At 43.3% G+C, this 16418-nt stretch overlaps 1 protein-coding gene across 1 annotated transcript in view; it reads left to right on the top strand.

Annotated features, from left to right (window-relative positions):
- The first annotated feature begins 3094 nt into the window (after window positions 1-3094).
- The window catches only part of PYGO1 (pygopus family PHD finger 1), a 37742-nt gene continuing 24418 nt past the window's right edge, over window positions 3095-16418 (top strand). The window contains exon 1 of the mRNA XM_049773678.1: window positions 3095-3226. Within this exon, the coding sequence (XP_049629635.1) occupies window positions 3178-3226 (49 nt within the window). The 5' untranslated portion in view covers window positions 3095-3177. The remainder of the gene's footprint in view (window positions 3227-16418) is intronic.

Genomic DNA, 16418 nt, shown 5'->3' with positions numbered 1-16418 from the left:
CCTGTCTCCAGACCTCCAACGTCCGTCAGTTATATTACCCACGCTAGATTATGGATATGAGTGCTAAATGACTTACACTGCCTCTTCGCATATATAACATCTTAGTAGAACACAGCCTCTTGTTTATATCGTCTGTATTTTCTTCCACCAATGGCAGAGTTGAACCATCATGACAGAGACTGTGATGGCCTACCAACCCCCATAACTTTTATCATCTGGCCTTCAACAGAAAAAGTTTGCTGATTCTATCAATCTATTAAGTTGTGCCTTCTATGAAACTAAGGCATGACTGAGTGTGCATTTTTATTTTAATGTAAAAAATATTTTGTTTTTTTTTTTTTTGGTGGGGGCACACATGGTTGTGTTCAGGGCTTATTCCTTGCATGTGTCAACCTTATTTGGCACCCTATGATCCCATGATCACCATCAGGTATCACCTAAAAACTAAATAATAACTATAAAGCAGATGGCAGATGAGTCAGGGCAGGGGTGAGGTGAAAGTTGAGGTAAAAATGAATGAATGTCAACATTACTGTAAACACATAACCTATAGTTTTGTTTGTTTGGGGGTCACACCCAACAGCACTCAGGGCTTACTTATAGCTCTGTGATCAGGCTTCACCCCATCAGTGCTTATGGACCATATGGAATGTTAGGGATCAAACCTAGATAAACCATATGCTTATAAGCCACATGTCCTATTGTATAACTCTGGCCCCTTAAACTATAATTCAAATTTTAAAAAATTTACGGATGCAATATCTAATGCTCCTGGCTATAAATCACTTAGAGGTGGTTTGAGCAATAATACAGAGATTACATACACCCTGTCAGGAGTAATTCCTGATTGAAGAGCCAGGAGTTAGCTCTGAGGGCATGATCTGGTGTGACACACTGAAAACAAAAACATTTATGGACAGACTTCTCCATGACATCATTTTCAGAAACTGTGATTCGGGAAATTGAGGAGAGGCTGGAAATAAGAAATTTTAGAATTTTAGAATATTCTCTAGATAACTATGATTGGCAGGAAGTAATCTTATCGAAATCAGATTTATCTTAAAAAAAAAGTCTATGGCCCAATAAGATCGTCTTTTTTGATGGATCATTAAATGAGATCAAATTCATTTCCCTTGATTGAAATATTATTTATTTCCTTCCTAGTCTCCAGTTTTAGGTGGTGGTAGTGGTGATGGGGATGCTTCAAGGAATCCCAAATAGCACTTATTTTCCTCATCTTCCTTATAGTTAGAGCTATATATAATTTAAAAAAAAATCTGTTTCCATATTGACAGATACGTCCACAACTCTCAACCTTTGGGGGCAATACGATTCGACTGGCTTTATCAGAATTTGGCATTTGCTTTGGGTTTTGCCACCCTTAACCAAAACTCTCATTTTTTTTTGGTATGAGGGCCACCTCCCTGTGTTTATTCATAGAACCAAAAAATACTTTTGGGTTTTGGAGCACTCTCAGCGATGTTTAGGGCTAACACTTGGCTCTGCACTCAGGGATCACTCCTGGAGAGGTTTGGGGGGAATATAAGTGGTTCTGGGGGCCAAATGTGCAACGCATATGCTTTTTTCTTGTCCTATTATCTCTATTATGCCACTGCTAAGAAACACCAGAATATGAAAGTGTGGAAGTGACAAAACTCCTGACTGCTGGAGGCAGCTTCCCTTCTGGTCAAGGGCTGCACCTAGTCTACCCCTAGGCTGGATTTTCTCACCAGCAATTTCTCCTAAATAGAGCACTTGTTTCCTGGATTCGAAGCCTGCCGATGAAGGCTGAGCCCTGACCAGGGACCTGAAGCCTTAGGACATCACCATGCCTGTGGGCGATCATCCTAAGGTCCCTGTCCGGGGAAGAAGAAAGAATGGAACTCTTCCAGTGTGTGTGCTTTAGTCCTAAATCCTTGTGGCACTCCTGGGCAAATACACCTCCGTGCTTCTGACATGCAGATAAGCCCAGAGACTCCTAACTGAAGTCTGCTTGGCGTCTGTACCTACACACCCACCTGAAATAGGTTGAGCGTCAAGTCTTCGTCCCCAAAGTCGGAAGATCCTGCCAAGGAAAGCCAAGAAACCTCCCGAAAGAAAGATTTGGCACCGTGGCCAGATCTGGAATGGAACTCAGAGAGACTTCCTAAGGGGCCTCCCTCAGGTCACACAGCCAAGAAGCGACTAAGCCCTGCAAGGAGGTGGAATTGTGTGTGTGTGTGTGTGTGTGTGTGTGTGTGTGTGTGTGTGTGTGTGTGTGTGTATGTGTGTGTGTGTGTGTGTGTCGTCTCATGCTTTCTCCCCAATGTGGGTTCAAACCAAGAGCGGGCAGAGGCGGTTTGCAAACAGGTGTCGGTCCAGACTGTGGAAAAAAAACATATTCCTTATGGAATCCCAAAATGTTTTTCAAGCCACCCCAGCCCCGGAGTCCGAGCAGCCGGGGCTCCGCGCACACGCGCCCGCTTGCTTCTGCAAAGTTTCCTGCATGGCTCGCTCGGGTCCCCGCGGCCTCCTCGGAGCGCCGATGCCCAAGTTGCGGGCGGCCGCGGCCGAGCCGGGGAGCGAGCAGGCTGAGCGAGCGAGCGAGCGAGCGTCCCCGCGGGGTGCGGGCGGGGCGGCCCCTGGGCGCGCGCTGCCCTTGCCGGCTTGCGGGGCCGCGGGCCCGGAGAGGCGCGGGAGGGCGGCGCGCGCGGGCCTTGGGGGGCTGGGCCGGGGCCGAGGCCGAGCGCGCGGCGGCGGTGGCAGTGGGTGGCGGTGGGTGGCGGCGGGCGGCGGGCGGGCGGGCGCCCCGGGGACCAGGCCACGTCCCCTTCGCCCGGCCCGGCCCGGAGCGGGCTTCGGCGGGCGTAGGCGGGCGGCCCGGCCGGGGGCTTTTGTGTCTGCAGCCCGTCCCCGTCCCCGCAGCCGTCCCCGCCTGCCCGCGCGGCTCCGCGGCTCCCGACGCACCCGAGCGCGCAGCAGCGGCCGCCGCCGCACATGCCGGCCCCGGCCGGGGGGCGGGGGCCCCCGGGCCGGTCTCCCCGGGCCCGCCGCTGAACCCCGCCGTGCCCCGCCGGCCGCCCGGCCGCCCCGAGGCCTCGTGGGCCCCGCCAAACTTTGCAAAGTCGCCCCGGCCCGCGCCGCCGAGACGCCCCGATCCCCGCGGCCTGGGCAGGGAGTCATGCACGGCCGTCGGTAATGTCCGCGGAACAGGACAAGGAGCCCATCGCGCTGAAGAGAGTTCGAGGTAACCGAGCCCGGGGTGGTGGGCTGGGGTACCCGGTGGTCCTGGGTGGGCCCGGGCGGCGGGGAGGCCCAGTTCTAGGCTGGAGGCCAAGTGGGGGTGCTCGGGCCGGGAGGATGCCAGCCAGCTCTCTGCATCCCTTCCACCTCCTCCATCCAGACTCATGCACAATGGGCATCTCTCTGGGGTACGGGGATTTTAGGGGGGGAGAAACGCGTACACACCCCCAATCAGGCCCACCCCGCCCAGCTTGCCCGCACCCCCCATAAAAGTAAGTTGAGCTGCTGGAGAGTTTGGGGCGCTGCTAAAGGTGTGTGTGGGGTGGGGAGAGCCTTCAACGTCTTCACAGCTGCCCCCTCCTCCCAGACAGAGCCCTCCCCCCACCACCCCCAAATTGCTTATTTATTTCCCTGGGGTTGGAGAAGAGTCGCTTCATAGCCTTTTTTTTGGGGGGGGGTCCCCTCTGGATTCGAATCTCTCTACCTGATGGCTTCCTTGCACATGAGTTGGGAGATGAGAGATGCAGGTCTCTGGCTGGCTCCCGTAAATGGGGAGTAAGTGGAGGCCAAGGGGATGTTGTCCCTCCCAGACAAAAGATAATGCTGTCTGCAAGTTGCCTAGACGCCCAGTGCCAGCTGGAATTTGGGGAGCCTGTTCCCCGGCGGCGGCGCTTCCATTTGCAGCTCTTTGTAGGATCAAAGCTGAAAGACTGAATTCAGAGTGGAAGCAAGCAACACTGTGCTCGCTGAGCAAATATTGATGGAATATCTACCATGTGCCCCGGGCACCGGTCTTGGCACCAGGAGTAGGATGACTGTATACCAAAGTCAAAAGACTGTCCCATTCAGAGGAAGAGGGGGCATTTGTGCGCGGAGTGAATAAGTCGATTAACCAAAGGTAGGGACTGTGCAATGCCAAGTGCCATGGAGAAGAAAAAGACGAGAAGAGGGTTCAGAAATGATGAACAACGGAGAGTTGGGTGCTCAAGCAAAGACCCAAAGGAAGTGCTTTGAGCAATCTTGGGGACACACTGGCAGAGCAGCTTGGGCAAAAGCAGCATCAGTGCAAAGGCCTTGGGTCTGCAGTTTGCCTGATAGATTCAAGTACCAGTATCGAAACCAGTGGAACCAAGGAAGCAGAGGACGTCAGAAGGTGGAGAAGGTTCCATGAGTGAGGAGCTGCATTTAAAAATGGCAGGAACTGGGCAGTTTTGAGTAGAACTATAACTGACTGAGACAGAAAGGCAGTTGCAATAATCCTTTCATCCAAATAGGATAAAGTGCCTACATTAGCAATTAGATAAATCTCTATTTGACTTGCATGACAGGACCAGGACAAGCCTCCCTTCATCTATGTTTTTGTTCGTGTGAACAGATTCAATCTAGGTAGAAGTAACGGGTTTGTGACGTGGTGGTAATGTGGTTTCCAGAAAACATTGACCCGAGAATATTTAGAATTGATTTTCTCACCCATTTAAACAAAAACATAATTTTGAGCAGAGTACTGAGGGTTTCTTTGGATTTGTTTTTTGGCTCACAGCAGTGATGCTCAGTGCTTATTCATGACTCTGTGCTCTAGGGTCATTCCTGATGGTCTTGGAAACCCTTTACCTGTGCTGGGGTTTGAACCAGGGTCGACCTCATGCAAAACAAGTGCCATAACTCCTGTGCTAGCCCTATGACTCCAAACTATTGTTTTAAGAAGCTGGGTATCAGCACACTCATTTGGTGACAGTTTTCCATTTTACTTGCTTCTCTGTATGTGGTTACGAATTGGCAACACCTTGAAGAAGTGAATCTGACGTATGAGTCTTCCGATATTTTTGCCATAATTTTTGCCTATTTTGATATTAAAGATAAAGCAAGCTATCAAGTCTACACTTTTTTTTTTTTTTGGTTTTTGGGCCACACCCGGCGGTGCTCAGGGGTTATTCCTGGCTGTCTGCTCAGAAATAGCTCCTGGCAGTCACGGAAGACCATATGGGACACCGGGATTCGAACCAACCACCTTTGGTTCTGGATCGGCTGCTTGCAAGGCAAACGCCGCTGTGCTATCTCTCCGGGCCCAAGTCTATACTTTTTAACATAAGTGTCAAATGTGATTTTTAAATAAATTGTGATTAAGAGTACAGAACTATATCTTGTTATAGCTCTCCCTTCCTTCGTTCCGTCCAGCTTTCCTTCAATTCCTTCCTTCCTTCCTCTCCTAGTTTTTTTTTTTTTTTTTTTTTTTTTGTGGTTTTTGGGTCACACCCGGCAGTGCTCAGAGGTTACTCCTGGCTTCATGCTCAGAAATTGCTCCTGGCAGGCACGGGGGACCATATGGGACGCCGGGATTCGAACCGATGACCTTCTGCATGAAAGGCAAACGCCTTACCTCCATGCTATCTCTCCGGCCCCCCTCTCCTAGTTTTGAGGTCATACCTAGTAGTATTCAAGGCTCTCAGGGCTTATATCTTGCTCTGTGCTCAGGGATCACTCTTGGTGGGATTCAGGAGACCCAGTGTGGTGCAGGGGATCAAACCCAGTTTCAATTGCACTGTACTGTATTGTACTGTCTGTCTCATTGTACTGTCCCACTGTACTGTCTCATTGACTCCAGCTACTACTATTTTTTTTTTTTTTTTTGGTTTTTGGGCCACACCCGGTGGTGCTCAGGGGTTACTCCTGGCTATCTGCTCAGAAATAGCTCCTGGCAGGCACGGGGGACCATATGGGACACCGGGATTCGAACCAACCACCTTTGGTCATGGATCGGCTGCTTGCAAGGCAAACACCGCTGTTCTATCTCTCTGGGCCCCAGCTATTACTTTTATTTATTCATTTAGGTTTGGTTTTGGGATCATATCCAGCAGTACTCAGGGGCCATTCCTGTCTCTGCATTCAGGAATTACTCCCGTAAATCATATTGGATGAATTATATTGTATGCTGGAGGTTGAACTTGGGTCAGCTGCATGAAAGGCAAGTGCTAGCTGTACTATCTCTTTGCCACACCCCACTACTATTTTTAAATTTGATTCCTTAGTTGTTGAAGTTGACTGAGGAGTCAGTGCAAGAATATTCTGAAAGGTGCTGGAGCAAGGTAGTATGCTTGCCTTTCATGTGCCTGACCTGAATTCAATCCCCAGCATCCAAGATGGTTCTCTCAGTACTGCCAGAAGTAATTCCTGAAATCAGAGCCAGGATTAATCCCTGAACACTGCTAGGTGTGGCTTAAAAAAATAAAAAACCATGAAGTTGTGGTCCTCATCCTCAGAACCCCAGAATACCACCAGGAGTAGTAGTTCCTGAGCACAATGCCAGGAGTAAGCCCTGAGCACTGCTAGGTGTGACCAAATAAAGTTATGAGACGGATTGGGAATCTGACTGAGCCTTATAGTGTTTATCTTGCACAGATGAGTCACTGCCAAAATAAATCAAATCAATGAACAAATAGGAATATTCTAAGATTTAGATACCAGAATAGATCACAAAGCCCTTTTTTAATAGTAGTAGGGGCAGTGAGATGACTCAAAGGACTGGAGTGCATGCCTTCCATGAGTGAGGTGATGGGGTTGACCTATGGCACTAACGGGCTGCTGAACACTACCAGGTGTGGCCCTGGCAACCCCAGATACTACTGAACCAGGCAGCACCCTGCCTAAGACCTGAGATGCTACAATATATGATCCATCAGGGCCACACAGTTTCGCCAAATGTCATCAGATGTCATAGGGAGTGGCTCTCAGACCCTCTGAGCAATGCTTTGGAGTTTCTACTCCCAAATAAAAGATAATGTGAGGAACAGTTATGACAATTTATTTTATAATAAGTACAATATTACTTTAAAAAAACACTTCTGCATTATTTTCTAATCTCCAAAAGGCATCAGATTATCCATAAAGAACAGTTCTGCTAGATTCCAGTGGCCTGGCACTTTCTGTGTATGATTGTAGGATGTAGAATTTACAGAGCAAACACCCTGGAATAGTAAACTGTTTTCAAACAGTTTCCTGTTTTCAAAGTTTCCTGTGCATTGTTGTATGCACATTGATTTTTTGACAGCAATCTATATCAGACATTAAAAAAAATTAGTTGTTGGGGCCAGAGAGAAAGCGCAAAGGTTAAGATATTTTACTCATATATTTTCAACTCCTGGTTGACTATCAGCATTGCATATGGCCCCCAACATCATAAGGTGTGATTCCTGAGCACAGAACCAAGAATAGCCCTGAATACTAATAGGTATGGCAAAAACCAGCCAACCAAAAATAATCCAAAACAAGAAGAAAACCAAAATACTAATTATCAAAACTCTTGACTTAATATAAGACTAATATTTTATAAATATATATAGTTTAAACTTAAATTACTAAATTGCCTTGTTCATAGAAAATACTAAGTGAATCTGTGAATTACATAAATTAACATATCCTCATCTTTATGCTGCTTTATGATTGTCCATGGTCTCTTAATGCTTAGATTCCCTCAGAATATCTTCTTATTTAAATTTTTAACTACACTCCTTTTCTCCAGCTATTTAGAACCCTTAGGTGTTGATCTGATGACAATATTTATTTTTTATACAGTAAATAGGAGTAGTTAGATTGTCAAACCTTGGGAATATATAGATGAAGAAGACTCCTGTTGGGGGGCCAGAGAAATAGCACAGCGGTAAAGTGTTTGGAAACAGTTGACCTAGGTTCATTTCCTGATATCCTGTTGTATGGTCCCCTGAATACTTCCAGGGGTTATTCCTGAGTGCAGAGCTGGGAGTAATCCCTGACTGATACTGGATGTTTAGCCAAAAAAAGAAAAAAGAAATGAAAACACCTATTTTTAAGGAATTGTTATTCGGGTCCAATATACTAACAAATGAATAGTCAGAAATGGTGATCATCAGAAGGAATAAAGGAGAGATTGAGACAATCAAGGAAGGGCTCCTGGAGAAACATCCTAAGAAGTAGTTGGTATTAAATGATGTAAAAAGAATGGTGGAGAGAGTGAGGAGAGAGAAAAGGTTAATGAAATTTTTTGTCATCTCGAGAACATTCTTTTGCAGCAAAACCACTTTTTTAAAGCGATGAAGATGTGACATAAAAGAAACTTGGTGATACAAAGAAAGACATAGCTAATAACTTGGGAAGAAAGCCAAGAGAAAGTCTATGTGAGTGTCTTTCTTAAACATTTGTGGACTTAATTTACTAGTGAAGTCTTAATATCCAGTTTTTAAAAGGACCTGCTGTGTTAGGTACTCACTGTTCTACAAGCTGGGAACAAAACAAAACAGTCCAATTTTCCCATAAAACAGCTCTCTGTGGATGTGTGAAGGGGAACAACATAAAGAGAACAAAGAAAGAAATAAAGAAAAAGAAGGAAGCTAAAGGCATTCATTTAAGATGGGAAGTGCTGAGAGCCTTTTAAAACAGCCTAGTAGTACTCTTACACTGAGCTGTTTCCCTGGTCCAAAGATGGGATTCTTCTAACCAGATTTAGAAATGATGTAGATGATGGACTTCTGCCTGTCCACACAGGGAGAAGCCATGCCTTGCAGCACATGGTTCACCTAAGCATGCCCAGGGTGGCACGTGATGTTTGTGGCACTCAGAGATATGGGAAAGAATAGACTCCTGCTCTCCCCCACCCCATACTGGTGGAAGCTATACCCAGGATCATGACCTCCCAAGAGAGTGATAACTTACGTAACCAAAAGATAATTTTTCACCCACATAAACTCCTTGGAGACTTCCTTGGCAGTGGGGAAGACTAATGGTGACATAAGAAAGAAGAGCCTTGAGAATACAAAAGGAACCATGGTAAAGCGGTGCAAAACCCCACCAGGCATGGTAGATGAAGACTGCAGACCCAACCAGTACTAATCCCCTCACTACTCTGAACTAGAATTCAGAGTAGAAATTATTAGAATTTTCAAAGAATTCACAGAAACAATGGAATGGACTGCCAATGAAACACAGGATAACATGAGAGCAGACAAGAGAAAAATGCAAACAGAAATGTCACAACTTAAAAACCTGGTAAGCAAAATGAAAAATTCATTGGAATGCCTCACCAGCAGAGTAACAGCTGCTGAGGACTGAATCAGTGAGCTGGAAGATGAAGTGCATAAAGCCTCTAGAAAATAGTAGAAGATGGAAAAGAGTTAAAATAAATGAACAAAAGATGAAAAAAAAAATCCTCAGAATAAATAATAGACCTTTGAGATAAATACAACAGATACAGTGTAAGAACCATTGGGTTCTCAGAGAGCCAGAAAGAAAACCCCTTTGAAGAAGCAACAGTCAAAGACATCATTACTGAGAGGTTCCCAAAATTGACAACCACATGCACCCACCTCCTGGACACTGAAGAGTACTAGCCAAAAGAGACCCAAAAAGAAACACCTTGAGGCATATTCTAGTTGCAGTATGAAAACCATAGATAGAATACTGAAAGCAGCAAGACAAAAAAAAGGACATAACATACAAAGGAGCATCCTTAAGATTTACAGCAGACTTATAACAAGCAACACTTCAGGCCCTAAGGCAGTGGTGGGATATAGTGAAAAAAATATCAACTAAATGACACCTCACCACAGAATACTACACCCAGCTAGACTCTCATTTATGTTTGAAGAAAGAATACACAGCTTCAGGGATAAACAATAGCTCAGGAACTTTAGAGTTTTAAAACTAACTTAAAGAACTAAGGGGATACTTTAAGGCAAGAAACTTCACAAACATACCAAACTTCTCCAACAAGATGTCACAAAATTCTATGACAATTATCTGTCTCAATGTCAATGGACTAAATGCACCAATTAAGAGACAGCAATTCAGAGTGGCAAAATGGAAGAGAAAATGGAATCCAATATTCTGCTTCCTGCAAGAAACACATTTTAATAGAGCAAACACAGATTCAAAGTCAAAGGTTGGAAGACAGTCCTTCAAGCAAACAATTCCCTCAAAAAGGCTGGGGTGGCGATACTAATGTCAGATGACATAGACTTTAAGCCTAAAAATGTTGTAAGAGATAGAGAGTGTCATTTCATAATAATCAAGGGATATGTATATCCGGAAAAAAAAAACACTCCTAAACATATTTACCTATAAGGGGCTAGGAAAATACTTAAAATAATATTTGCTTTGAGGGGATGAAAAGTCATATATATATCTTCTAAGCCCCTATCCATTTCTTTCTTCAAATGTTGTACATTGTTGTTGAGTTTAGCCTGGTTGATCTATCAAGAGGTGACAAACTAGTACTGAAATCTCCAAATACTATGTCTTGCTATGATGTCTTTCCTCAAGCCTTGCATGTAGCTGATCCAAGAGGGACCTGGTTCAAATCCTGGCATCCCATATGGCCCCCTGAACCTGCCAGGAGCGATTTCTGAGTGCAGAACCAGGATTAACCCCTCAGCGCCACCAAGTGTGTCTCCAGAACCAATCAATAAATAAATAAAAAGAAAAGAACAAAAACAATCAATACTGGCCTGGATGAGGAGAGAAAGAGACTCTTATTCATTGCTGGGGGAAATGTAGATTGTTCAAGATTATTTGGAAAACAATAAGGACATTTCTCAAAAACTAGAAATTGAGCTCCTGTATAACCCAGCAATACTAGTCCAGAGAATATATCCTAGGGACCCAAAAACACATTGCAGAACAAACATTAGCACTTCTGTGTTCATTGCAGCACTACTCATAATAAACAGACTCTGGAAATAACCCAAGTATCTGGGAACAATTAATAATTTGTTTTTGTTTTTGGGTCACACCTGGCAGTGCTCAGGGGTTACTCCTGGCTCTCTGCTCAGAAATCACTCCTGGTAGGCACGGGGGACCATATGGGACACCGGGATTCGAACCAACCACCTTTGGTCCTGGATCGGCTGCTTGTAAGGCAAACGCCGCTGTGCTATCTCTCCGGGCCCAACAATTAATAATTAAAAAAAAAACTGGTACATCTATACAATGGGACTACACAGATATTGGGAAAAAATGAAGTCATGAAATTTGCTCAGACCTAGACAGCTATGGAGAGTATTATGCTGAGCTAAATGAGTCAGAAGGAGGAGGATAGACATAGAATGTTCACACTCATTTGTGGGAGATAAAAGAAAAGATATTATGATAATAATATCCCAGGACAATGGAGATAAGGGCTAGGAAGACTGCTCAGTGGTAGAAATCTTGCATGGAGGTGGGAGAGTGCAGACAAGGGCCCACTATGACAAAGGTAATTGAAAATTATCAACCTCCTTTTAGCCAGAAAGGAGGGGAAATGATATGCATGATACCCCTTCTGTGACAATATTGCAAACCACAGTGTCTAAAAGGAGGGGGGGTTATCTATCATCGAGGCAATCAGGGGAAGATGGGATGGAAACTGGGGCTATTGGTGGTGGATAATGTATACTGATGAAGGAATGAGTGTTGAACACTCTATCACTGAAACCATGATCAGCTTTGTAAATATATTCTAATATATCTCCTGGTGATTTAATTAAAATTTTATTAATAACATTGAGGAGAAGTAGTATAATGGGTAAGGCATTTGCACGTGACTGATTTGAGTTTGATCCTCAGCATCTCATATGGTCCCTGAGCCCACCAGGAGTTATTTGTAAGCACAGAGCCAAAAGTAACCTCTGCATATCCCTGGATATGATCTAAAAGCCTCCCAAAAAGTTATTAAGCAAAGACAAAAATGACATCATTGGGGCAGCTGGTTCAGTGGTACTTACTTTATCTTATTATTTATAGAGAACATATCCAGCAATGCAAGGCTTTGCACTCACAAAGCAGGTGAGCCACCACTTGGGCTTTTCCTGGTTTAAGGACAAAATTTAGAATGGCAAAATAAAAAATGTGCAAAAAAAATGTACATCTTGTTTTGATGACTTTATGGAGGGTTTGGCTTAAATTGGAAAGGACTCAGGATATATAAAGTCACAGAATAAAAGGACATAAAAGTGAAAGTCTGATGCAAAGGTCTTTGATTTTGTTTTTAAGTTAGTTTCTGTACAGGTTGGGAAAGTGAGGTACCCCTGGGATTTGCCAGAGTGCAGTGAACTATCATGGTTGGGAACGAAGGTGAATGATCTGAGTCAGAAATAGAAATCTGGAAATTATCAGTAAACAGGTGGCTACTAATTGGTACCTTGGGAGGAGATGAGCTCACCTAAGAGAGTGCAGAATAGGAAGAGAAAGCATCGAGAATAGCAATTTTGGGCCACTAACATTTAGGAGACAAGAGGGGAAGCTGGCACTGAAAAGCTTGTGAGGAGGTTGCTAGAGAGAGAGAGAGAGGAAAAAACTATAGGAGAACATATGATACATATAAACAGGGAAGAGTTGACTTATGAGGAAAAGATAGCTGGCTATTTTTTTTAAGTGTTGAATGAAAGAACTTTTTTTTTTCTTTTGGTTTTTGGTTTTGGGGCCATACCTGGTGATGCTCAGGGGTTACTCCTGGCTATATGCTCAGAAATCACTCCTGGCTTGGGGGACCACAGGGGACACCCAGGGATTGAACCGTGGTCCCTTCTAGGCTAGCGCAGGAAAGGCAAATGCCTTACCACTTACACCACTGCTCCAGCCCCATGAAAGAACTTTAAACTGAGATGTCCAGTATATGCTTTCACAGCTCTGATTTATCCATGATCCAAATCTATCTCTCATCCAGAACTGTCCCAAAGTCCCAGAATGTCTGTCTCCTTAGTATGTTTTGTATTTTATATGTTTTATTTGTATGTTATTGGTAGTTCTGGGACTTCAACCCAGGGCCTCACATGTGTAAGGCAACTAACTGCTCTGCAACAGAGGTGCAGAATCAGTGGCCCCTTTCTTTTCTAATCCCTTGTCTGCTTGACCTATCTACAGCCACATCTTTAGTTCAGGTTTTGCTAATCCCTTTATCACAATAGCCCCTCTCACTGGTTTCCAGGCCTCCCATTTTGTCCTTCTTAATCCAGTTTCTACACTGCAGCTGAGGACAAATAACTAGATCTGAGTATTCACCAATCTGTTTGCTAAGTGGTTTAAGTGAATCATTTTACTTAATCCTTGCAGTGACCTTCAGATGTATTAGATAATTTCTTTGAGGTTCATAGTTAAGAAATTTATAATCATAAAGGGTAAATATATAGTTAAGTTACACTTCAAGTTTACCACACTAGTGGCAAAACTAGAGCCTAAACTCAAGGCTGAAGGGATTTTTTTTTTTGGGGGGGGGCATTAGTTACTCCTGGTTCTGCACATAGGATCACTCTTGGTGGTGTTCGGGGGACCATGTGGGATGACAGAGAGTAAACCTGGTTTGGCCATGTGCAAGGCAAGAGTTCTACCCACTGTACTATTGCTCTGGCTACTCAACCCTGAAGTCTTAGCCACTGTATTCTTGTACCCTAGTGCTGACAAAATGTGATTCAGTCATCTCACTCCCTTTTGTAAAATTCTTTATTTGTCCCTAGTTGCCTTTCAGATAAAAACCTCACTCATTTTGGTGGGCTCGTTCTCATTTGCCTATTCATTTCACTTCCTTCATAGTTTATGAAATGTTCTACCATCAGTTTCTGTGTTCCAGGTCTGAAAGGTAAAGATCTCTTCTCTTGAACCATTTACCCATTAAGACCAAGGCTTCTCTTGTTTTTGAATGCTAATTTCACGGGACCAAGGAGATGGCTCAAGTGATAGAGGATAAGTGTAGGATGTTTGAGGCCTTGAATTTGATCCCTGGCCTCATGTTCCCTCACTCCCATCTCCAGCATTGCATTTCATAGCCCCTATAAAATTTAAGGCTTAATTTTTTCTAGGCAGCCCTCTTTGGGGTAAGGGAATTTGGGAACCATACTGAGCCATGCTCAGGGCTAGCTTGCTCCTGATTCTGCTCAGGCATTACTCCTGGTAAGGCAAGTGTCTTACCTGTAATCTAGCCAATGCTCTTGAGTTTTCTCCTTTCTCAAGATTAAATAAGGGTTCTCCTTGGCCCTTGTCACCCAGTGTCAACTATGCCACAGTTTATCAGTTACTTGCAATTTAAAAGCCAAATATATATATGAAAGAAATGGCATGTTACTTTCAGATTGTGGATGCCTTACAAGGAAGAATTATTACTTTTATATATTTCCAAAGTTGGACAGATGTTTATGAAATCTAATTTGACGAATGCTAAAAAAGAGTTTGCAGTAAAGTGATTTCCCCCAAAGACAGAAGAATTGTCTCTTGGGGAAATAATGCAGTTCTCTCTTTTTAGCACTCTTACTCCAGGGATACTGAGCAGTCAAAATCTTCACTGTTTTCGAGACTCGCTTTAGTCAGTAATGATTCTTTTCTTCTTTCTGAAAGTTCTTAGTCTCTGCAGACATGCTAAAGTAAGAGAAAAATTACAATTTGATTCTGGAGACTGACTACCAGGGTTTCTCCCCCCACCAGTTCTGTTCTTCACTAGCTATGTGGCCCATAGGATATAAAATTTTTATGCATGAATTTTGTCAGCTGCAAAATGGCATTTACCTTATGACCATTTCAAGAATTAAGTAACTTAAACACTTAGTACTCTGGTACTTTTCAAGTTATCTGTTAACTGTTTACTGAAATAAAAAATAGGCATCTAAGATAAGCATTTCAATAAGTATAAGTGATATAAACACTTGTTTTTAGTTATAGTTAATTAATCCATAAGTAAGTAAAATATGGCATATTATTTTTTGTTTAGATTGAGAGTGAATATGAAGTAAATAGAGCTATAGGGTAAAAATATTGAACATAATAAGATTACAGAAACAAAATTTTTGTGACCAGAATGGATAGATAGTACAAAGGTTAAAGCACTTGTCTTGCACGCCTCTAAATCCCCCAGCACTACATATGGTTCCCTAGCACTTCCTGGGGTCCACTCCTGAGCACAGAGCCAGGAATACTGATGAGCACTATGTATTATGCCCCCCCAAATACAAATTTCTCAGGCTTCACAGTTTTGCTGAGAAAGATAAATACAACACTTGTATCAAATGTTTGTGAATATTCACTGTATTCTGCATGATAGTTTTAAGTTTTGGTTTACCAATTTGACTTATTTTTGGTAGGGCTGCAAAATTAAAGGAACTCTCATTTACTGTTCATGGTAACACAAACTGGTTCAACCTGTATGGAAAACAATATGGAGACTTTTCCAAAAATTAAAATTATAATTTCCAAATAACCCAGCAATACCAGTCTTAGGTTTCAGTCCCAAGAAGACAAACACTAATTCAGAAAAATTATAAATATATATATAATATATATAAATATATAAATTATAAATTATAAATGCACATCTAAGTTCATCAAAGAGCATTTCAGACACTTCAGATCTGGAAACAACCTAAGTAGCCAATGAAAATGAGTGGATATAGAAGTTTATATACATATATATGTATATATACATATTTATATATACACATTTATATATATACACAGACACACACATTGCTCAGTTTTCCATTTTGGTAAAGTATAGATGGAGCCAGAGGGGGTCATGTCAAACAAAAATTAGAGGAGAAAGACAGATAACCAGATGATCTTATTCGTGTAGATCTGAGCAAGGAGGAAAGCAAGGAAGCAGCCAGTGACTGCCTTCAAAACCTCTTAAATTGGAACATCTCTTGTTAGGTGAAATAAGTCAGAAGAAGGACAAACACAAGATGACCTCACTTATCTGTAGTATATAGAATAACTAGAAGAGGCAATGCAGAGTGTTAAAGGGGAGATAGCTAGATCACCCTTGACCTCATAGTATTCGAAGGAAGATAGAGAATGAAATAAATTGGAGAGAGGAAACACAGAGAGAATAGTGGGTAAGGTGCTTGCCTTGCATACTGCTGACCTGAGTTTTTGATCCTTGACACCCCATATGGTCCCCAGGCTCCACCAGGATGATCTGAGTTATATGCTGAGCACCTCTGGATGTGGCATCAAACAAACAAATAATGGGGGAAGTAAGAAGAAGCAGATGGGAAGTGACAGGGGGCAGGTACATTGCTGGGATAGAGGGGTGGGATACCTCTATATCCAAACCATAGAGCCAACACACTGTAAGCAAGAGATCCAAACTACAACAATGAAACTTAAAAATGTTTTTAAGGAAGGCAGGCTGATGGATGAGAGGGAAACCTAGGGACATTGGTGGAAGAAAGCTGATACTGGTGGTGGGATTGGTGATGGAATGTTGTACT

The sequence above is a fragment of the Suncus etruscus genome, chromosome 5 (genome assembly GCF_024139225.1).
Source record: "Suncus etruscus isolate mSunEtr1 chromosome 5, mSunEtr1.pri.cur, whole genome shotgun sequence".
Classification (NCBI taxonomy): Eukaryota; Metazoa; Chordata; class Mammalia; order Eulipotyphla; family Soricidae; genus Suncus; species Suncus etruscus.
Note: the sequence above shows the minus strand (reverse complement) of the source record. Positions and strands in the feature narration are given on the sequence as shown.